This window comes from Sus scrofa, chromosome 5, assembly GCF_054392235.1.
Source record: "Sus scrofa isolate SSC_HxYL_T2T_F1_AM1 chromosome 5, Sscrofa_HxYL_maternal_Yorkshire_Landrace_v2.0, whole genome shotgun sequence".
Classification (NCBI taxonomy): Eukaryota; Metazoa; Chordata; class Mammalia; order Artiodactyla; family Suidae; genus Sus; species Sus scrofa.
Window position 1 is genome coordinate 85,044,026 of NC_139387.1, and position 15,314 is coordinate 85,059,339.

General features: G+C 43.5%; 1 protein-coding gene across 36 annotated transcripts in view; it reads right to left on the reverse strand.

Annotated features, from left to right (window-relative positions):
• RPAP3 (RNA polymerase II associated protein 3) overlaps nt 1-15,314 on the reverse strand; it is a 167,157-nt gene that overhangs the window by 102,318 nt on the left and 49,525 nt on the right. For 5 of the 36 annotated variants that reach the window (XR_014804129.1, XR_014804132.1, XR_014804131.1 and 2 more), the window contains exon 18: nt 6,526-6,670. The exons of 25 other annotated variants lie outside the window; for them this stretch is intronic. Coding sequence is in view for 5 of the 11 variants with exons in the window: in XM_084957292.1 (XP_084813418.1) it covers nt 6,663-6,670 (8 nt within the window). In the remaining 6 variants the exon portion in view is untranslated. Of the gene's footprint in view, nt 1-3,328; nt 6,671-10,277; nt 13,672-15,314 lie in introns of those variants that run through there. 6 more of the 36 variants (XM_084957292.1, XM_084957290.1, XR_014804133.1 and 3 more) reach the window with 5 other exon arrangements.

Consider the following 15,314-nt stretch of genomic DNA (forward strand, 5'->3'; position numbering starts at 1 on the left):
AAAGGGCAGGTAGCAGGAACAAAAGAGATCTGGGCTCACTGAAATCCTTCCTTTGATATGCATCTCAGCTATGGGGCCAGTATCCTGAGCTTTCATAGCCCTCAGGGCTCAACGGCTCACACTTGGAGGTGGCTGCATTCATAAATGACTGCAACATACATAACTACGGCCTGGGCAGCAGTATTTCAGAGCCATCTTCCTAAGAGGCAGGGGGAAATAATATCCGTGTGTGTGAGAAAGGGGAGGAGGAGGTGCACGCAGCCATGCTCGCATTTTTCAGAAGTTTGTTTTGGTGTTGCTGGGCTCGTGGAGGTTACTGCTAGTCACAGACACAGGCATCATGAGGGATTTTGGTGATTTTCTAGATTTGAAGAGATGCAAGAATTGGGTTCATCGGAGGTCCCATCGTGGCTCAGAGGCAACGAACCCAACTAGTATCTATGAGGACACAGGTTCGATCCCTGGTCCTGCTCAGTGGGTTAAGGATCTGGCATCTCTGATTCGACCCCTAGCCTGGGAACTTCCATATGCCCTAAAAAGATAAAAAAAAAAAAAAAAAAAAAAAAAAAGAGAGAGAGAATTGGGCTCATAAAATCTTTTCAAAGTATCTAACTATCTGAAGAGCTGTTCTTCCAGTTTTCCCAGAGCACAGAGTGCCTGACTCCTGGTCTCCTCTGCTTAGGGGGTCCTGCGGGTCGGTGGCTACAGTGGCTCATAATTTAATCTATGTAAAGCCTGATGGCAAGTGACAAACTCCAGTTAACCGTTTTAAAGAGGCAAATATCCAAACTCCGACACTAAAAATAAACAGTAACCCCCCACAAAATACAAAGGGGCACTCTTGCATAGAAATAACCCTCCAAAACGACAGTTTGGTTTCCCTAAACTCACAGAAGAAGAAAAATATGAGCAAAATGAAGAAGCTCAGGAACCATTCCCAGTTAAAAGAACTCGAGAATTCATCTGAAGCAGCAAATAATGAAACAGACCTCTGCAGTCTAAGAGACACTGAGTTCAAAAGGGAGAGAGTGAAAATACTGAAGGAATTAAGGATGAATATGGAGGAATTAAGAGCAGATATAAATAGTAATGCAAATTACTTTAGAAAGGAACTAGAAAATAGAAGGAGGAGGAGTTCCTGTCATGGCGAAGTGGTTAACGAATCCGACTAGGAACCATGAGGTTGCGGGTTCGATCCCTGGCCTTGCTCAGTGGGTTGACAATCCGGCGTGGCTGTGTAGCTCGCAGAAGCGGCTTGGATCTTGCGTTACTGTGGCTCTGGCGTAGACTGGAAGCTACAGCTCTGATTAGACCCCTAGCCTGGGAACCTCCACATGCCGCGGGAGCAGCCCAATAGATGGCAAAAAGACAAAGATAAATAAATTAATTAATTAAAAAAAAATAGAAGGAGGAACCAAAAAAAAGTATAAAATTCATTTGCAGAGACGCAAACTGAGCTAGAGCACCAAAGAACAGAGTGAACCATGCAGAGGAACAAATTAGTGACTTGGAAGATAGAATAATAGAAATCACCCAATCAGGACAGCAGCCAGAAAACCAAATGAAAAAACATGAAAGGAATATAAGCGATGTATGGGATAATATAAAGCAGGCCAATCTACAAATAATAGAAATTCCAGAAGGAGAAGAAAAAGAAAAGGGGATTGAAAACATATTTGAAGAAATTATGTCTGAAAACTTTCCAAATCTAAAGAAAACAGATATCAAGATACAGGAAGCACAGAGGGCCCCAAACAAGTTGAACCTGAAACCGACAGCACTAATGGCCTGAACCTAGCCAGAATACGGCCTGGGACTTGAACACACGTGCCAGGACTCGAACCCAGCCTATACCCAAATTGGGACTTGAACCCATGGTTTTAAATTAGAATCACTCACTCCGTGTCTGGACTCACTGAGGTTCAAGTTCTTCATGTCTCCGTGCAGAAGGAATTCAGCGAGAGACAAAGTGATAGGCAAGAAATAGATTTATTAGGATAGGATGCTTGTGAGAGATGCAAGCAGGCAGGCACGGAAGCTCTGCCCTGAGGATCTGGTGGGCTACAGTTTTATCATCCAAGGGGAGTAGGGGTTGGAAAAGCCTGCCTCTTCCTTTATGCCTCTTCCTTCCTTCCAAGAATAATGAAACCATCTCAAAAGGACACAGAAGCCAGCTTCAAGAGGCTCCTTTAGTCCAATATGGGACAATGTGGGCCTCAAAGTAAGTAATGAGAGGACAAACTATAATCCATGCATAAAACAGGAAATCATGATATTAATTAGTTAATTACAAGTTTGTTGAGAAATGGGATATTTACATAGTTTCCAAGTCCCTTCGCACAGAGACGTACCAGTGCCAAAGGGAGCAGGTAACTGCAGTGGACCATCTCCATCAAAGTCAACATCAGCAGTACTGGGACCACTCAAATATAGGCACTATTCGATGAGACGTAATGAAAACACACACCATTGCTGTGATATTCCTGCCAAAAATCCACAACCTGGATCTAATCATGAGAAAACATCAGACAACCCAAATCGAGGTACATCCTTCAACATGATTGACCTACAGGATTCAAAATCTTCAAAAGGGTCTGAAGTGCTGAAAGACTGAGGAGCTGGCCCAGACTTTAGGAGACTAAAGGCACCTGACGTGGGATGCAGCACTAGATTCTCAATGGCATCCTTCTGCTCTAAAGGACACAGAGAGACAAGCAATAAAACTTAGGGATCCAATATTAGTCACATTTCCATATGAATGTCCTGATTTGATGAGTGCACCATGTTTCAAGGAAATGCACACTGAGTTTTTAGGGAATGGGGAGAGCACCATGTTAGAAACTTCCCCAAAATGATTCTGGCTGGGCGGGGGAGAGCTATTTGCACCGGAGTGGCAACTTTTCTTTAACTTTGAGATTATTTTAAAGAGGTTTTTGTTGGGTTGTTTTTGTTTTGTTTTTTTTAATTTTTAGATAGGTCACCATTTTTATTAGAACATGGTTTAAACTTCCACTGGGTTAAGGGAACAAATTTAGGGAAAAAATAATTCTTATTTCCTTTCTCTGACACAAAAGCAGTATACTCCATGCAGTCCTGCATCCTGTTTTTTTTTTTAACCTCTTTTTTTTTTAACATAATATATTCTAGGTAGCATTCCATATTCTTCTTATGGTTGCAGAGTACTCCATGGTGCATCTATATCATGACTTATCCTCCACCAGCCCTCTCCTGATGCTCATTTAAGTTGTTTCTAGTATTTTCCTATTATAGGAAGATAAAGAGGAAAAAAGGAAGGAGCAAAGGAAGAAAAGAAGAGAGCCACAAGTCATTTTTCTGTGTGTCACTTTGTATTTATGCAGGTCTAGGCTTAGAATACATTTCCAGGAATGGAATCGCTGGGTCAAAGAATAAATGCTTCTTTAATTTATTATCCTATGATGGTATTGCCACATTCCCTGCATAGTTGCAATCTGCATTCCCACCACCAACATATGAAAGAAACTGTTTCCCCTATAGCCTCACAAACAGAATGGGTCTTGGATTTTTGTCCATCTGACAAGTAACTTGCATTTGTGTGTGTGAGTGTGGCTGAGAGTTTTTTCATATGTTTCATGGTCACAGAAATTCCGTGAAGCCCCACAGGCAGAGCTGATAGGTGCCAGGTTTGGAAACCACTCTGTTTTTCTCTGTGGTTTGTGTAGTCAGAGGAGTCACTGAACTAGTTAATGCTGTTTATGTTTATTGGTTTTCGTTGGAGTTTAGACAGACAAGAGAAGATCAGTTTAACCTACTCAAATATCACCTCCACTTTCAAACAAACCTTCCTCAACTCCACTGAGCCAGTTTTATATATACATCTATTAGCACTTATTTGACTGTATTAAGTATATTTGTTTAAATGACTATTCCCATTGGGGGGTTGAGTTTGGAAGATAAAACACTGTGCCAGGAATTCCTTTGTGGTGCAGCAGGTTAAGAATCTGGCGTTGTCACCACAGTGGCTTGGGTCGCTGCTGTGGCTCAGGTTCAATCCCTGACCCAGGAACTTCCACATGCCACAAATGTGGCCAAAAAAAAAAAAGAGAAGAAAAACCACTACGCCATATTCATCTTTAGATCTTTAGGATCAAGCCTAGTTTCTGGCATAGGGTAGATACTCAAACAGTGTGAGTGTGAATAAATGAATAAGCAAAAGGAATTAAATAAATAAGTACTAGGATGCAGTGAGTGACATAAAATAGAATCAGCACTGCTGTGTGTTATATAAGAAAGTTGTTGGGAGAGTAAATCCTAAGAGTTCTCATCACAAAATATTTTTTTCCTTTTATTGTGTATCATGGGGTGATGGATGTTCCCTAAACTTACTGTGGTAATCATTTCAAGATGTAAGTGAAATCATTATGCTGTACACTTTACATTTACACAGCACTGTGTGTCAATTACATCTCAATAAAACTAGAGAATAAAAGAATAAAATAAAAAGCAAAAATCAACTGAAAAAAATAAATAAGCAATCGATACACAACATTGTCATTGAATTCACAACTCCAATCTAGCATACTATAAACACACATACAGCGGGAAGGAAACAATCTTTCTTGGACAACTTGAACTTTTTTTCCTTTACGGGTCCGCACCAGCAGCAAATGGAAGTTCCCAGGCTAGGGGTCGAATCAGAGCGGCAGCTGCCTGCCTACACCACAGCAACACCAGATCTGAGCCACATCTGCAAAATTACCCTGCAGCTTGCGGCAATGCTGGATCCTTAACCCTCTGAGCGAGGCCAGGGATCGAACCTACATCCTTTCAGACACTAAATCGGATTCTTAACCTGCTGAGCCACAACAGGAACTCCTTGGACACCTTGAACTTTAAAGGGCTGTTCATTTCTGGCTTCTGATATCTGCCCAGCATTGGTCAGCTTCACTGAGAAAACCAGTCGGTCCTCAGAGCTCCTGACCCCTTCCCTTCGCCAGAGTGGGCGGGAGGGAGGACTGTAGGTATAGGAGCCCAGCTCCTTCCACAGGGACATGGGGGCCCCTCAGAGGGAAACTCCCATCACCTGCACCCCTGCCTCAGCAGCACATCCGACATATTCCCAGGACATCTGAAGTAAGTAGCCTTGTGATGGGATCCTCTGGTGCCTTTCCTCCCTCCGTGCTCTAAGGAGTTGCACTTCCATCAACTCACTTCATCTTTGAAATTTTCATTACATTCAGGTTAGAGCCCAGTCATTTGGATCCAGAAGGTTATAAGCATAATATTCCGCCTTCACTACCTGGTTCCACTTTTTCTCCCTAAAGAAGACAGTCTTAAACATAAAACGGCTGCTACTAACGATACACCTTAGGAAACTCACCTCTCCTTTTCACAGTCTCTGTCCCAGTTGAGGGTCATGTTTATTCTGAGAAATACTTTCAATCTTAGAAGACAGCCATGTTTCTATTATAAAGAGTGACTGTAAAATTGCATGCTAAAAACGCCAGGAGCCACAGCCACAGACAAAATGGGCATGTCAGTCACATCCTTTGTAAGTTAATTTCAGAACATATGAAGATTACAGTTCTGGTCTTCAGGAAAGCTATTCTGTGTAAGAATAATTGCATTTTTCACCTCAATATTGCTTTCTTTCCTATTTCCTCCAATATATCTGTTCACTTCTAATAGAATAGTGAATCAGTTGCAACTATCCATTGCTATTTTTAAAAATTTTAATTTCCATTATTAAAAAAATAATAAAAAATTAAAAAATCATTAAAAATTAGTAATTACAAATCACAGATGCTAACGAGAACTATAGCTTGGTCTTTAAAAGTGTGTGGGGTCATTTCTTTTGAGGGATGAAAGAAATTGAAATGTGATGGCGTGGAAAGAAAAAAGCAGGTGGTGGTGTTCTGACTCCAGCCTGCCCTGGAGACAGATGAGCCCACAGAAAGCTGCTAGGTGCTCCCCTGTGCTGTCCTGTGCCAGGTACCTGGTCAAACAACTGACTGCCAACAACCAGCATAAATGCAGGATGGAAAGTAGAAAGTACAGGGCTCTGCTGTCTGGCTGTTTTTTTTTCCCTTAGGACCACAAGTGGCATATGGAGGTTCCCAGGCTAGGGGTCGAATAAGAGCTGCAGCTGCCGGCCTGCATCACAACCACAGCAACACCAGATCTGAGCCGTGTCTTCCATCTATGCCGAGCTTGCGGCAACACCAGATCCTTAACCCACAGAGCAAGACCAAGGATCGAACCCACATCCTCATGGATACTAGTCAGGTTCTTAAACCCCTGAGCCACAGCAGGAATTCCTGCCTGGCCTCTTAATTCTAGGCATTACTAGGTTCTCTCACTCCTAAGTTCCCATTACACTCCTCCTCCTCCATGTATAAGTCCCAGAAACAGTTGGCTGTTCACCAAAAACTAACACTCCTTTCCTTCGGTTAGAATTGTTGCCAGAAAGCGGCTGCCCAGCCACGGCATTATGTGGGCCAACATGACTAAGCTACAACAAATGGCTTGTGGGCACCCCTTCCAAACCTGGTTCAAAGAGTCTTCCTGTGCAACGGTCCAGTTTTCTCTTTCTTCCATCTGATGACCGGGTGTAGAGGATCCAGACGAGAACTGGAAGGGCCCGGGAGGTGGCTGGACCACGTGAGGGCTGCCTTCCCAACACCTCACAGCTCTAACACAGGAGGGAAAGGAGGGTCCCCGTGTGAGTCATGCGGCTTTGGGGCTGACTGTCGCAAACCAAGAGGCTGCCCATCCTAACCACCCTGCACACCTTGGCCACTGTCTTGTTCCTGTGTCTCTCCTCTCTGCAGTTTGTACTCCTTGAAGCAGGGACCATGGGTCACATCCCCACCTGACCAGGGCCTCATCCACGGTCTGGCCCATAACCGTGTGCAGTCAGTATGTCTGGCAGCTAGTTCATGACTCCAGGGTAAAAACAGACAAGGCCAATCCTTGGTTTTTCCCCAGCAAAGTTTTTCCCATAAACTCCTCTGCCATTTGCACTCTAGTGAATTCCCCACATATGATGATGTTTTGTTGTTGTTGCTTTTTTTTTTTTTTTTTTGCTTTTTAGGGCTGTACCCAAGACGTATGGAATTTCCCAGGCTAGGGGTCTAATTAGAGCTACAGCTGCTGGCCTACACCACAGCCACAGCAACGTGGGATCCGAGCCGCATCTGTGACCTGCACCACAGCTCACGGCCACACCAGAACCTTAACCCACTGAGCGAGATCAGGGATCGAACCCGCAACCGCATGGTACCTAGTCGGATTTGTTTCCACTGCGCCACAAAGGGAACTCCACACATGCAATGTTTTTACCTTGCACATCACCAGGACCCTTTCTCCTCTACAAAGACACCCCACCCATCATCCCTAGGACCTCTGCTTCTGGATTTTGTTTTCAGGCGGTTCCTCTCTCAATCTCTACACAAAGAGCTCATTCAGGGCAATTACTTTTGAGAAAGCCATCTGTGCCTGTGATTACTTCGACCCTTCCCTGGAATGCGTTGTTTTTGTTTTAAACAGCACCTTTTTTTCCTGTTAAAAATGAAATAAATTGTGTCTCATTTCTCTTCTCCTTTCCAACCTAAGCTTATCGTTACTGCTTCTGACATTGGTCAATTTATTCACTGAGCCCTACGTTTAACTGAGAGCCTCAAAAAAAGCCTCAAAAAAAAGGTTTTATGCTTTCCAAAACAAAGCATAAAACCTAAATACGGAGTTCCTGTTGTGGCACAATGGTAACGAATCTAACTAGTATCCATGAGGACATGGGTTCGATCCCTGGCCTCGCTCGGTGGATCAGGGATCCAGCATTTCTGTGTAGGTCACAGAGTCGGCTCAGATCTGGCATTGCTGTGGCTGTGGTGTAGGCTGGCAGCTGTAGCTCTGATTTGACCCCTAGCCTGAGAACTTCCATATGCCGTGGGTGCGGCCCTTAAAAAAAAAAAAAAGAAAGAAAATTGGGCCTGAAACTAGTGGCAAGCAAAGGTCTGGTGAACCTTTTAGATTACCTTGTTGTTCCCAAGCCTCTTCCAATTCATCTCATTTTCTCTTTCTCCCAGAAAAATTATTTAGAGAACTTATCAGTAGTCAACACGAGTTGACTGTGTCCTATTATAGGCTCTATGTGGTGTTTAGAATCTGGGGGATGTGAATGGCAGCCCGTGGAAGGAACCAGGCTGACCTGGGGGAGCAGGCTGATGTAACCAGGCCAGTCATCCTCAACACTCCCCCCACAACCCTGAGTCCAGGCTCTGCCCCCTCCCCCACCTCCTCCCACCATCCCCGGTACTTTAGACAAAGGCACTAGACAGAGCATGAACAAAGACCTGTCTCTGAATCCTGCCACTTCCTAAGCTGTGTGCCGGGTCAGGCCCTTGGTCCTCCAGGTCAGAGTTTCCTTAGCAAAAACGTGAGCTGGGAGACCATACGCCCCGCCTTGCCTGGCCAATCCTGGTTTAAGCTTCATGTCCTGGCATCCTTACTAATAATATCTCCTTTCACTTTCTCAAGTGCCCCAAGTAGATTATATGGTGACCCCAAAAATGAGAATGACTTACCTCCCATTGTTGTGGTAAGAATGATATTTTAGGAGTTTCTGTTGTGGCGCAGTGGAAACGAATCTGACTAGGAACCATGAGATTGCGGGTTCTATCCCTGGCCTCGCTCAGTGGGTTAAGGATCTGGCATTGCCGTGAGCTGTGGTGTAGGTCGCAGATGTGGCTCAAATCCAACATTACTGTGGCTATGGCGTAGGCCGGCAGCTATAGCTCTGATTAGACCTCTAGCCTAGGAACCTCCATATGCCACCATTATGGCCCTAAAAACAGACAAAATACAAAAAAAAAAAAAAAAAAGACATTTTAAGCATCTACTGTAGTGTCTGGCACACAGATCCTCAACATGGTACCTTTCAGTACTAGTAGCAATGATTTGAAGTGGGGTTCCCAGTTGATCTAAGTGGCTTACTTGGTGTGTTGAGTCTAGACAGGACTATCTGTGTATCTGTATCAGTGTTCAAGGCATTGCTACAATGCCTCAGCATCTTATCAAGGCTCGTGTATTAGCAGTAAGTCAATATCATGGGTTTTGTTGCAAAATGATTGAAAAGAATCCTGTGCCAAGCTAAGCTGCTTTAAATAGGGTTATGTCTTTGATTTTAAAATAAATAAATAAATAAACCCTCAAAAACAACAAAAACAAACAAACAACAAAAAAAACCCAACAGGTTCACCAGAGAAAACAAACCAATGCATGCAGGAGACTTTGCAGATGACCCTGGATTTTGAGCTAGAGGAACCATAAGTAAGAAAGAAGGGAAATACATACTTTTAACAGAGAGCATAATTTACTTTTCAACCTGTAAGACTATTTCATAACCAGACCAATGGTACTAAGGAATTGTTTAACAAGGCATAGGCAGATGAGCTTACATAATAAGGCTTCTACACTAGCAAATGTTTCTCATGGGGTAAGAAAATATATCTGATTTCCACAGGCTATATTGTTTCAAAGCAGTTGCTTTTTAAAGAAATGTTTGACTTTTGCCTTTTATATTTGTTAACATGCCTTGATTGCCTCTGAAGAAATATGATATGAAAAGAAATGACAAGTGCTTCAAATGAAAAAAAGAAAAAGTAAAAAAAAAAAAAAAAAAAACACCACTAACTCCCCAGGGCATCTTGTGTGTCAGTTCACACTATGCAGCTTGATTGATGTAAAGCTGTTTATCACTCTCCAAGTGCCACATACAGACATTCACTTCTTCACACCACTACACACGCCAGCACATCAGTTCAGAGAAAAGCATAATTATTTCAGCAATTAAACCTACCAAATGCTAAAAATGACTTTACAAGGGCACAGCATAGAGACTGGATTGTGAATGCTTTAGAAGAGAAAAACCTGATAAGACACCAGAGGGAAAGACTGAATGAGAAGAAAAAGAAAGAGCATTGTAAAGAGACCTGCGCCTCAGGTGGAAGTGGGCTCAGAGGCCACGGAGAAGGGGCTTGGGGGAATAGCTGGGTTTACCCTTTATCTTATGGCTGCAGGGTCGGACGGCTTAATCACTTGCTTATCGGCTCACTTTTCCAATAGATCTCTGAGGTCCCTGAAAAGCCAAAACTGATAGTATGCAAGATTCAGTGAAACAAATAGTCGTATGAGTAAAAGAATGTGTGTGTGTGTGTGTGTGTGTGTGTATTTAGATGTATATTTTTATATCTGGGTCACTGCTGTGCAGCAGAAATTGACACACACTGTAAATCAACTTTTTCTTTTTTTTTTGTCTTTTTATGGCCTCACCCACAGCATATGGAGGTTCCCGGGTGAGGGGTCGAATCAGAGCTACAGCAGCAGGCCTATACCACAGCCACAGCAACACCAGATCCAAGCCGCATCTGCAACCCACACCACATGGCAACGCTGGATCCTTAACCCACTGAGCGAAGCCAGGGATTGAACCTGCATCTTCATGGATGCTAGTCAGATTTGTTTCCGCCGAGCTATGAAGGGAACTCCAATCAACTGTATTTTAATAAAAAAAGTCATGTTTCTTAAACAAGCTCCAGAAATTCTTTAAAACTGATGCTGCTGCCTCTAATACCCAGCTGCTCACTCTACCTTTCTGTAAGGTTACCTCTTGATATTTTCCCGTATTAAAAGGTATCAGAGTCCCTCCTGAAACTCCCCTGCTGGGCTCTGTTTGATTAATTCTTTTTTCCCTTTCTCTGTACTCAGGGATCTGGAGAAGGCCATCTCACCGTTCACTGAGGCTGTGACCCAGATTGGGTCTGTTTCTTTCAAACAGGGAGAGTCTCAGCCTCAGGCTAGCGATACATCTAAGGCCACGGTGAAGGCACAGTTTGTCTATGAGGGATGTTTTTGCCTGCGGTAAAATGTAGGCATCAGCTGTTGATTTCTTAGGACTTTATAGAATGAGCTGCGATTCGGGAATATTTTTCCCTCTTCCAAAATGCTCACAAAGGTGTTATCTTTGTCTCTTAACACACTCAGAAAATTTTGTGAATTTCTTCCCCTTCTGGACTTGGCAATTTCTGTTCCCTCTGCTAGCTAACAGGAGGGAAAAAACATTGCCCCTTGGCACTGAGTGCAGAGAAAGCATTCAGTAAGTCATCCTCCATTCAATGACTCATTTTCAAGTCACCTCGATTCACTTTGATGATGTCACGTCATATTTGCACAACTGCAATCATAACTAAGTATCATCTTTTGAGCACTTATCATGGACATACTCAGGGCTAAGCACCTCACATTCACTGACTCACTGAAGCCTCAAAAGTACGTGCTCAGCTAGATACCATTAATATTCCATTTTTCAGGTATCAAAGAATATACTTTAATTAAGTAGAAGAATTAAAACTTGAGACCGTCTTACTCCACACAGACTTAACTATTTCAGAACTATTCCAGGAGTGCATAGGACTACAGATTCTAAAACATTTCAACCATTAGTAATGATGGGAGGCAGGTCACACTACCCCCAAATATGGCTCCTTGGCATATTGAGCCCTGTGACTTTGGGCTAAGGTTGCCACGTAAATTCAGAACACTCAGTTAGGTTTGAAATTCAAGAGCTGTCGTTGTGATTCAGCTGGTTAAGGACCCAACGTTGTCTCCGTGAGGATGCAGGTTGGATCTCTATCCTTGCTCAATGGGCTAAGGATCCAGCATTGCCACAAGTTGTGGCATAGATCACAGCTGCAGCTCCAATTCAGCTCCTGGCCAAGGAACTTCCATATGGCACAGATGTGGCCATAAAAAGAATAAAATAAATTTTTTAGTGTATTTAATATAAGCATCACATGACATGCAAGGCTTCACGAGGAAATGAAGAACTGAAGAAACAGTGAAGCTTAGTATTTTGGGTTATTTTTTGAAGCTTTATAGAAGTATAGTTGATTCACAAGGCTGTGAGCATTTCTGCTGTTCAACAAAGTGATTCAGTTACACAAGCACACACGTCCATTCTCCCTCAGATTCTTTTCCCACATAGATTATCTTAGTATATTGGGTAGCGTTCTCTGTGCTGTACAGCAGGTCCCTGCTGGCCAATCATTCTGTATACCTCAAAGTGCGTATGCCAATCCCCAACCCCTGGTCCCTCCCTCCCACCTCCTTCCACCTGTCCCCTTTGGTAACCACAAGTTTTTTATTGCTGAGTTTGATATAGAGTGGACAGTCATGGAGAAACATGTTAGGTTAAGGACTATGAGGTAGGTACGGTAAACTGGAGAAACTTAGCAAAACCTACTTAGGAGTCTTCTTGGGGTCCCTTTGTCTTGAGAGATAAGGAGGCTCCTTTCTTCCAGCTAAAGAGAGGACATCTCTCTGAGGAAGATTTTATGATCTCTTTCAGGGGGAAAAGATGGGGAGAAGGCCAAAGCGATCTTCTTTCTTCTTTGATTTTTCTCATATACCTTTTTAACTTTTATTTTTATGGCTACACATGTGGTGTATGGAAGTGTCCTGGGCCAGGGGTTGAATCGGAGCTGCGGCTGCCAGCCTAGGCCACAACCACGGCAATGCCAGTTTCGAGCTGCATCCTCAACCTAAGCTGCAGCTTGCGACAATGCCAGATCCTTAACCCACAGAGCAAGGCCAGGGACTGAACCCACATCTTCATGAATACTAGTCAGGTTCTTAACCCACTCAGCCACAAGGGGAACTCCCTCATACTCCTTCTTTGACTCTGGTTTCTGACAGAGTTTCTAAACCCCTTGGAATTTCCCAAATGACAGCTGGATCTTTTGTTCTACTAAGGTGACCCTGGATGTGCTCCTGGATGCCTCCCAGATGGGGCTGGTCACCAGAAAGTCTAAGCTATGCTTGGAAGCTTAGAATTTTCAGCTCCACCCCTTCATTCCTCAGAGGTGAGAGAGGGGCTGGAAATGGAGTTAATAATGATCAGGTGGTTATATCTCAGCAGGTTAAGGACCTGGCATTGCATCACTGTGGCTCTGGTTACTACCATGGTGAGGGTTTAATCCACATGCAGCAAGTGCAACAAAAAATAAGTAAGTGAATAACTAATCATGCTAGTGTCCCAATGCATGGAATTTGGAGAGCTTCCAGTGGGTGAACACCACAACCTGGAAGGGCGATGCACTCCAACTGCAGCTTCAGAGGAAAGGAAGCACCCATGCCCTGGACCCTCCCAGACCTCGCCCTATGGATCTCTTCATCTCGTTGTTCATCTGTATCCTTTATCTTATCTGTTATTATATAACAAACAGTTAAACATAAGTGGATATCTCTCTATCCCACCCCCTTCCCTGTGATAAGGAGCACAGGACCAACTAATTACTTAAATGCAAAAGAAACAGAAGGAAATTCAGGGAGAAAAAAATCTATTAGTATGTTAAAATATTCTTCTGCCACAACATAATTAAAAGTTATGCCTCTATAAATAAAATGTTTGTATGTTACAGTTTTTCAATCAATACACTGCTGTCTCCAACTCTGCCATTAATATAATCATCTTACACATTGTGGCCAGATCAGTTTCCTCAAGGCAGACTCATGAGATTACATCTGAGCTCAAATCCTTCCAAAGGCTCCCCTTTGTCTCCAGAATATAACCCAGGCTTAATCTTTTCAACAACAATAGGTGCCAGAAGACAATAGAACAGTATCTTCAAAGAACTAAAAGAAAATGCAACGAAAAACTATATACTCTACTAATGATCATTAAAGATAAGGGCAAAATAAACACTTTAAACATAGAAAAACTGATAGTTTTTGTTTTGTTTTTAACTACTCACACTCTCTGTATAAACTACTACAGGCTGTTCTGTTTTTGTCTGTTTGTTCTTAAATTTTATGGCCACACCCGGGGCATATGGAAGTTCCTGGGCTAGGGATTGAATCCCAGCCATAGCTGCGGCAATGATGATCCTTAACCCAGTGTTCCAGGCAGAGGACTGAACCCACACCTCTGCAGAAGCCAGAGCCACCCCAGTCAGATTCTTAACCCACTGTGCCATAGCGGGAACTCCAAGGCTGTTCTTTAACAAAAAGAAAAATCAGACTAGAGTTAAGATGTGGGCAACCTCAGAAACTAAAATACATTAGCCACTTCCATTAACTAGTAACTATATTCAAAAAGCACCACTAGTAATCCCTCCCCCATCCCAGCTCTATCCAGGTGGTACTGAAAATAGCAACAGGATCCAGGGCTATTAACAGCTGGCCTTCGGCAACATTCTCAATCCAGCTCAAAAATCTGAACTTCCATATCCATGACTCCTGCCCACCTCCCTATGCCCACCCCCAACACCACAGATCTCTAGCTTTTCTTTGTCATTTGTCTCCCATGTCATTCTTTGTGGGAATCTATTTACTCATCAAAAAAAGAGCCAAACAAGCATCAAAGGCAGAAACCCAAATATGTCTTTGGAACCCTGGCTTCAGAGCATGTGGGGGAAGTCCTGAAATAGCTGGTGAATGAGGGCTTAGTTTTAAGACACCACTGGTATCACTGGCTGAACAATTTCCCGGTGGCAGAAAAAGAGAAACAAACCCTCAGAGACACCGTGGTCTGTCTGAGTACATGGAGCAGGCAGAGCCTGGGGGAGCCCAGACCACAGCAGGGGCCCCGGGCTTCCTTTTCTGGAGCTCCAAGCCTTGACTACTGTTGCGAAAATAGGACCTGAAAGCCAAAGGGCTCCCTGGTGGACGGGAGATTTAATTTAGATAGAGCGTGCAGAAGGAAGCATGAAATCCGAACTGACAGCACATAAAGGGCTAGTATGTTTCTTCCAGTATGTGACCCAGACTCTAAATGAGAGACAATGATCTCAACCACATCGTATTATTAAAGTCACTCATCAGCCTCCCGGACCACAGTGTGTTCCCAGCTCTGGGGCTGCAGCCTCCACTGTAATGAAGAGCCTGATTCCCAGGTTCCGGGACAGTGGCCCAGAGCTCAGGTGTGATCCTTCCGGTACTGTGATGCCACTGAGGACCCCTGTCACAAATGCGTCTCCTCCAAAGTGGTTTGTTGACTTGGGTCATGGACCTAACTGGTTGGACAGAGCTGCTCAAGGAAATCTGTCTGAAACAAGTCTCACCACAGATGTCACCCAGGCAGCCTGCCCTCTGTCTCCTCCCACCCCACTGATGACATTTTATTGCATTCTTTAAATTTGATTGTGTTCTGGGGAGGGCAGGCCGGGGGGTTGGGATGGAAATGCTATAAAATTGGGTTGTGATGATCGTTGTTGATGATCATTGTATAAATATAATAAAATTCACTGAGTTAAAAAAAGAAAAAAGAAAAACCAAAA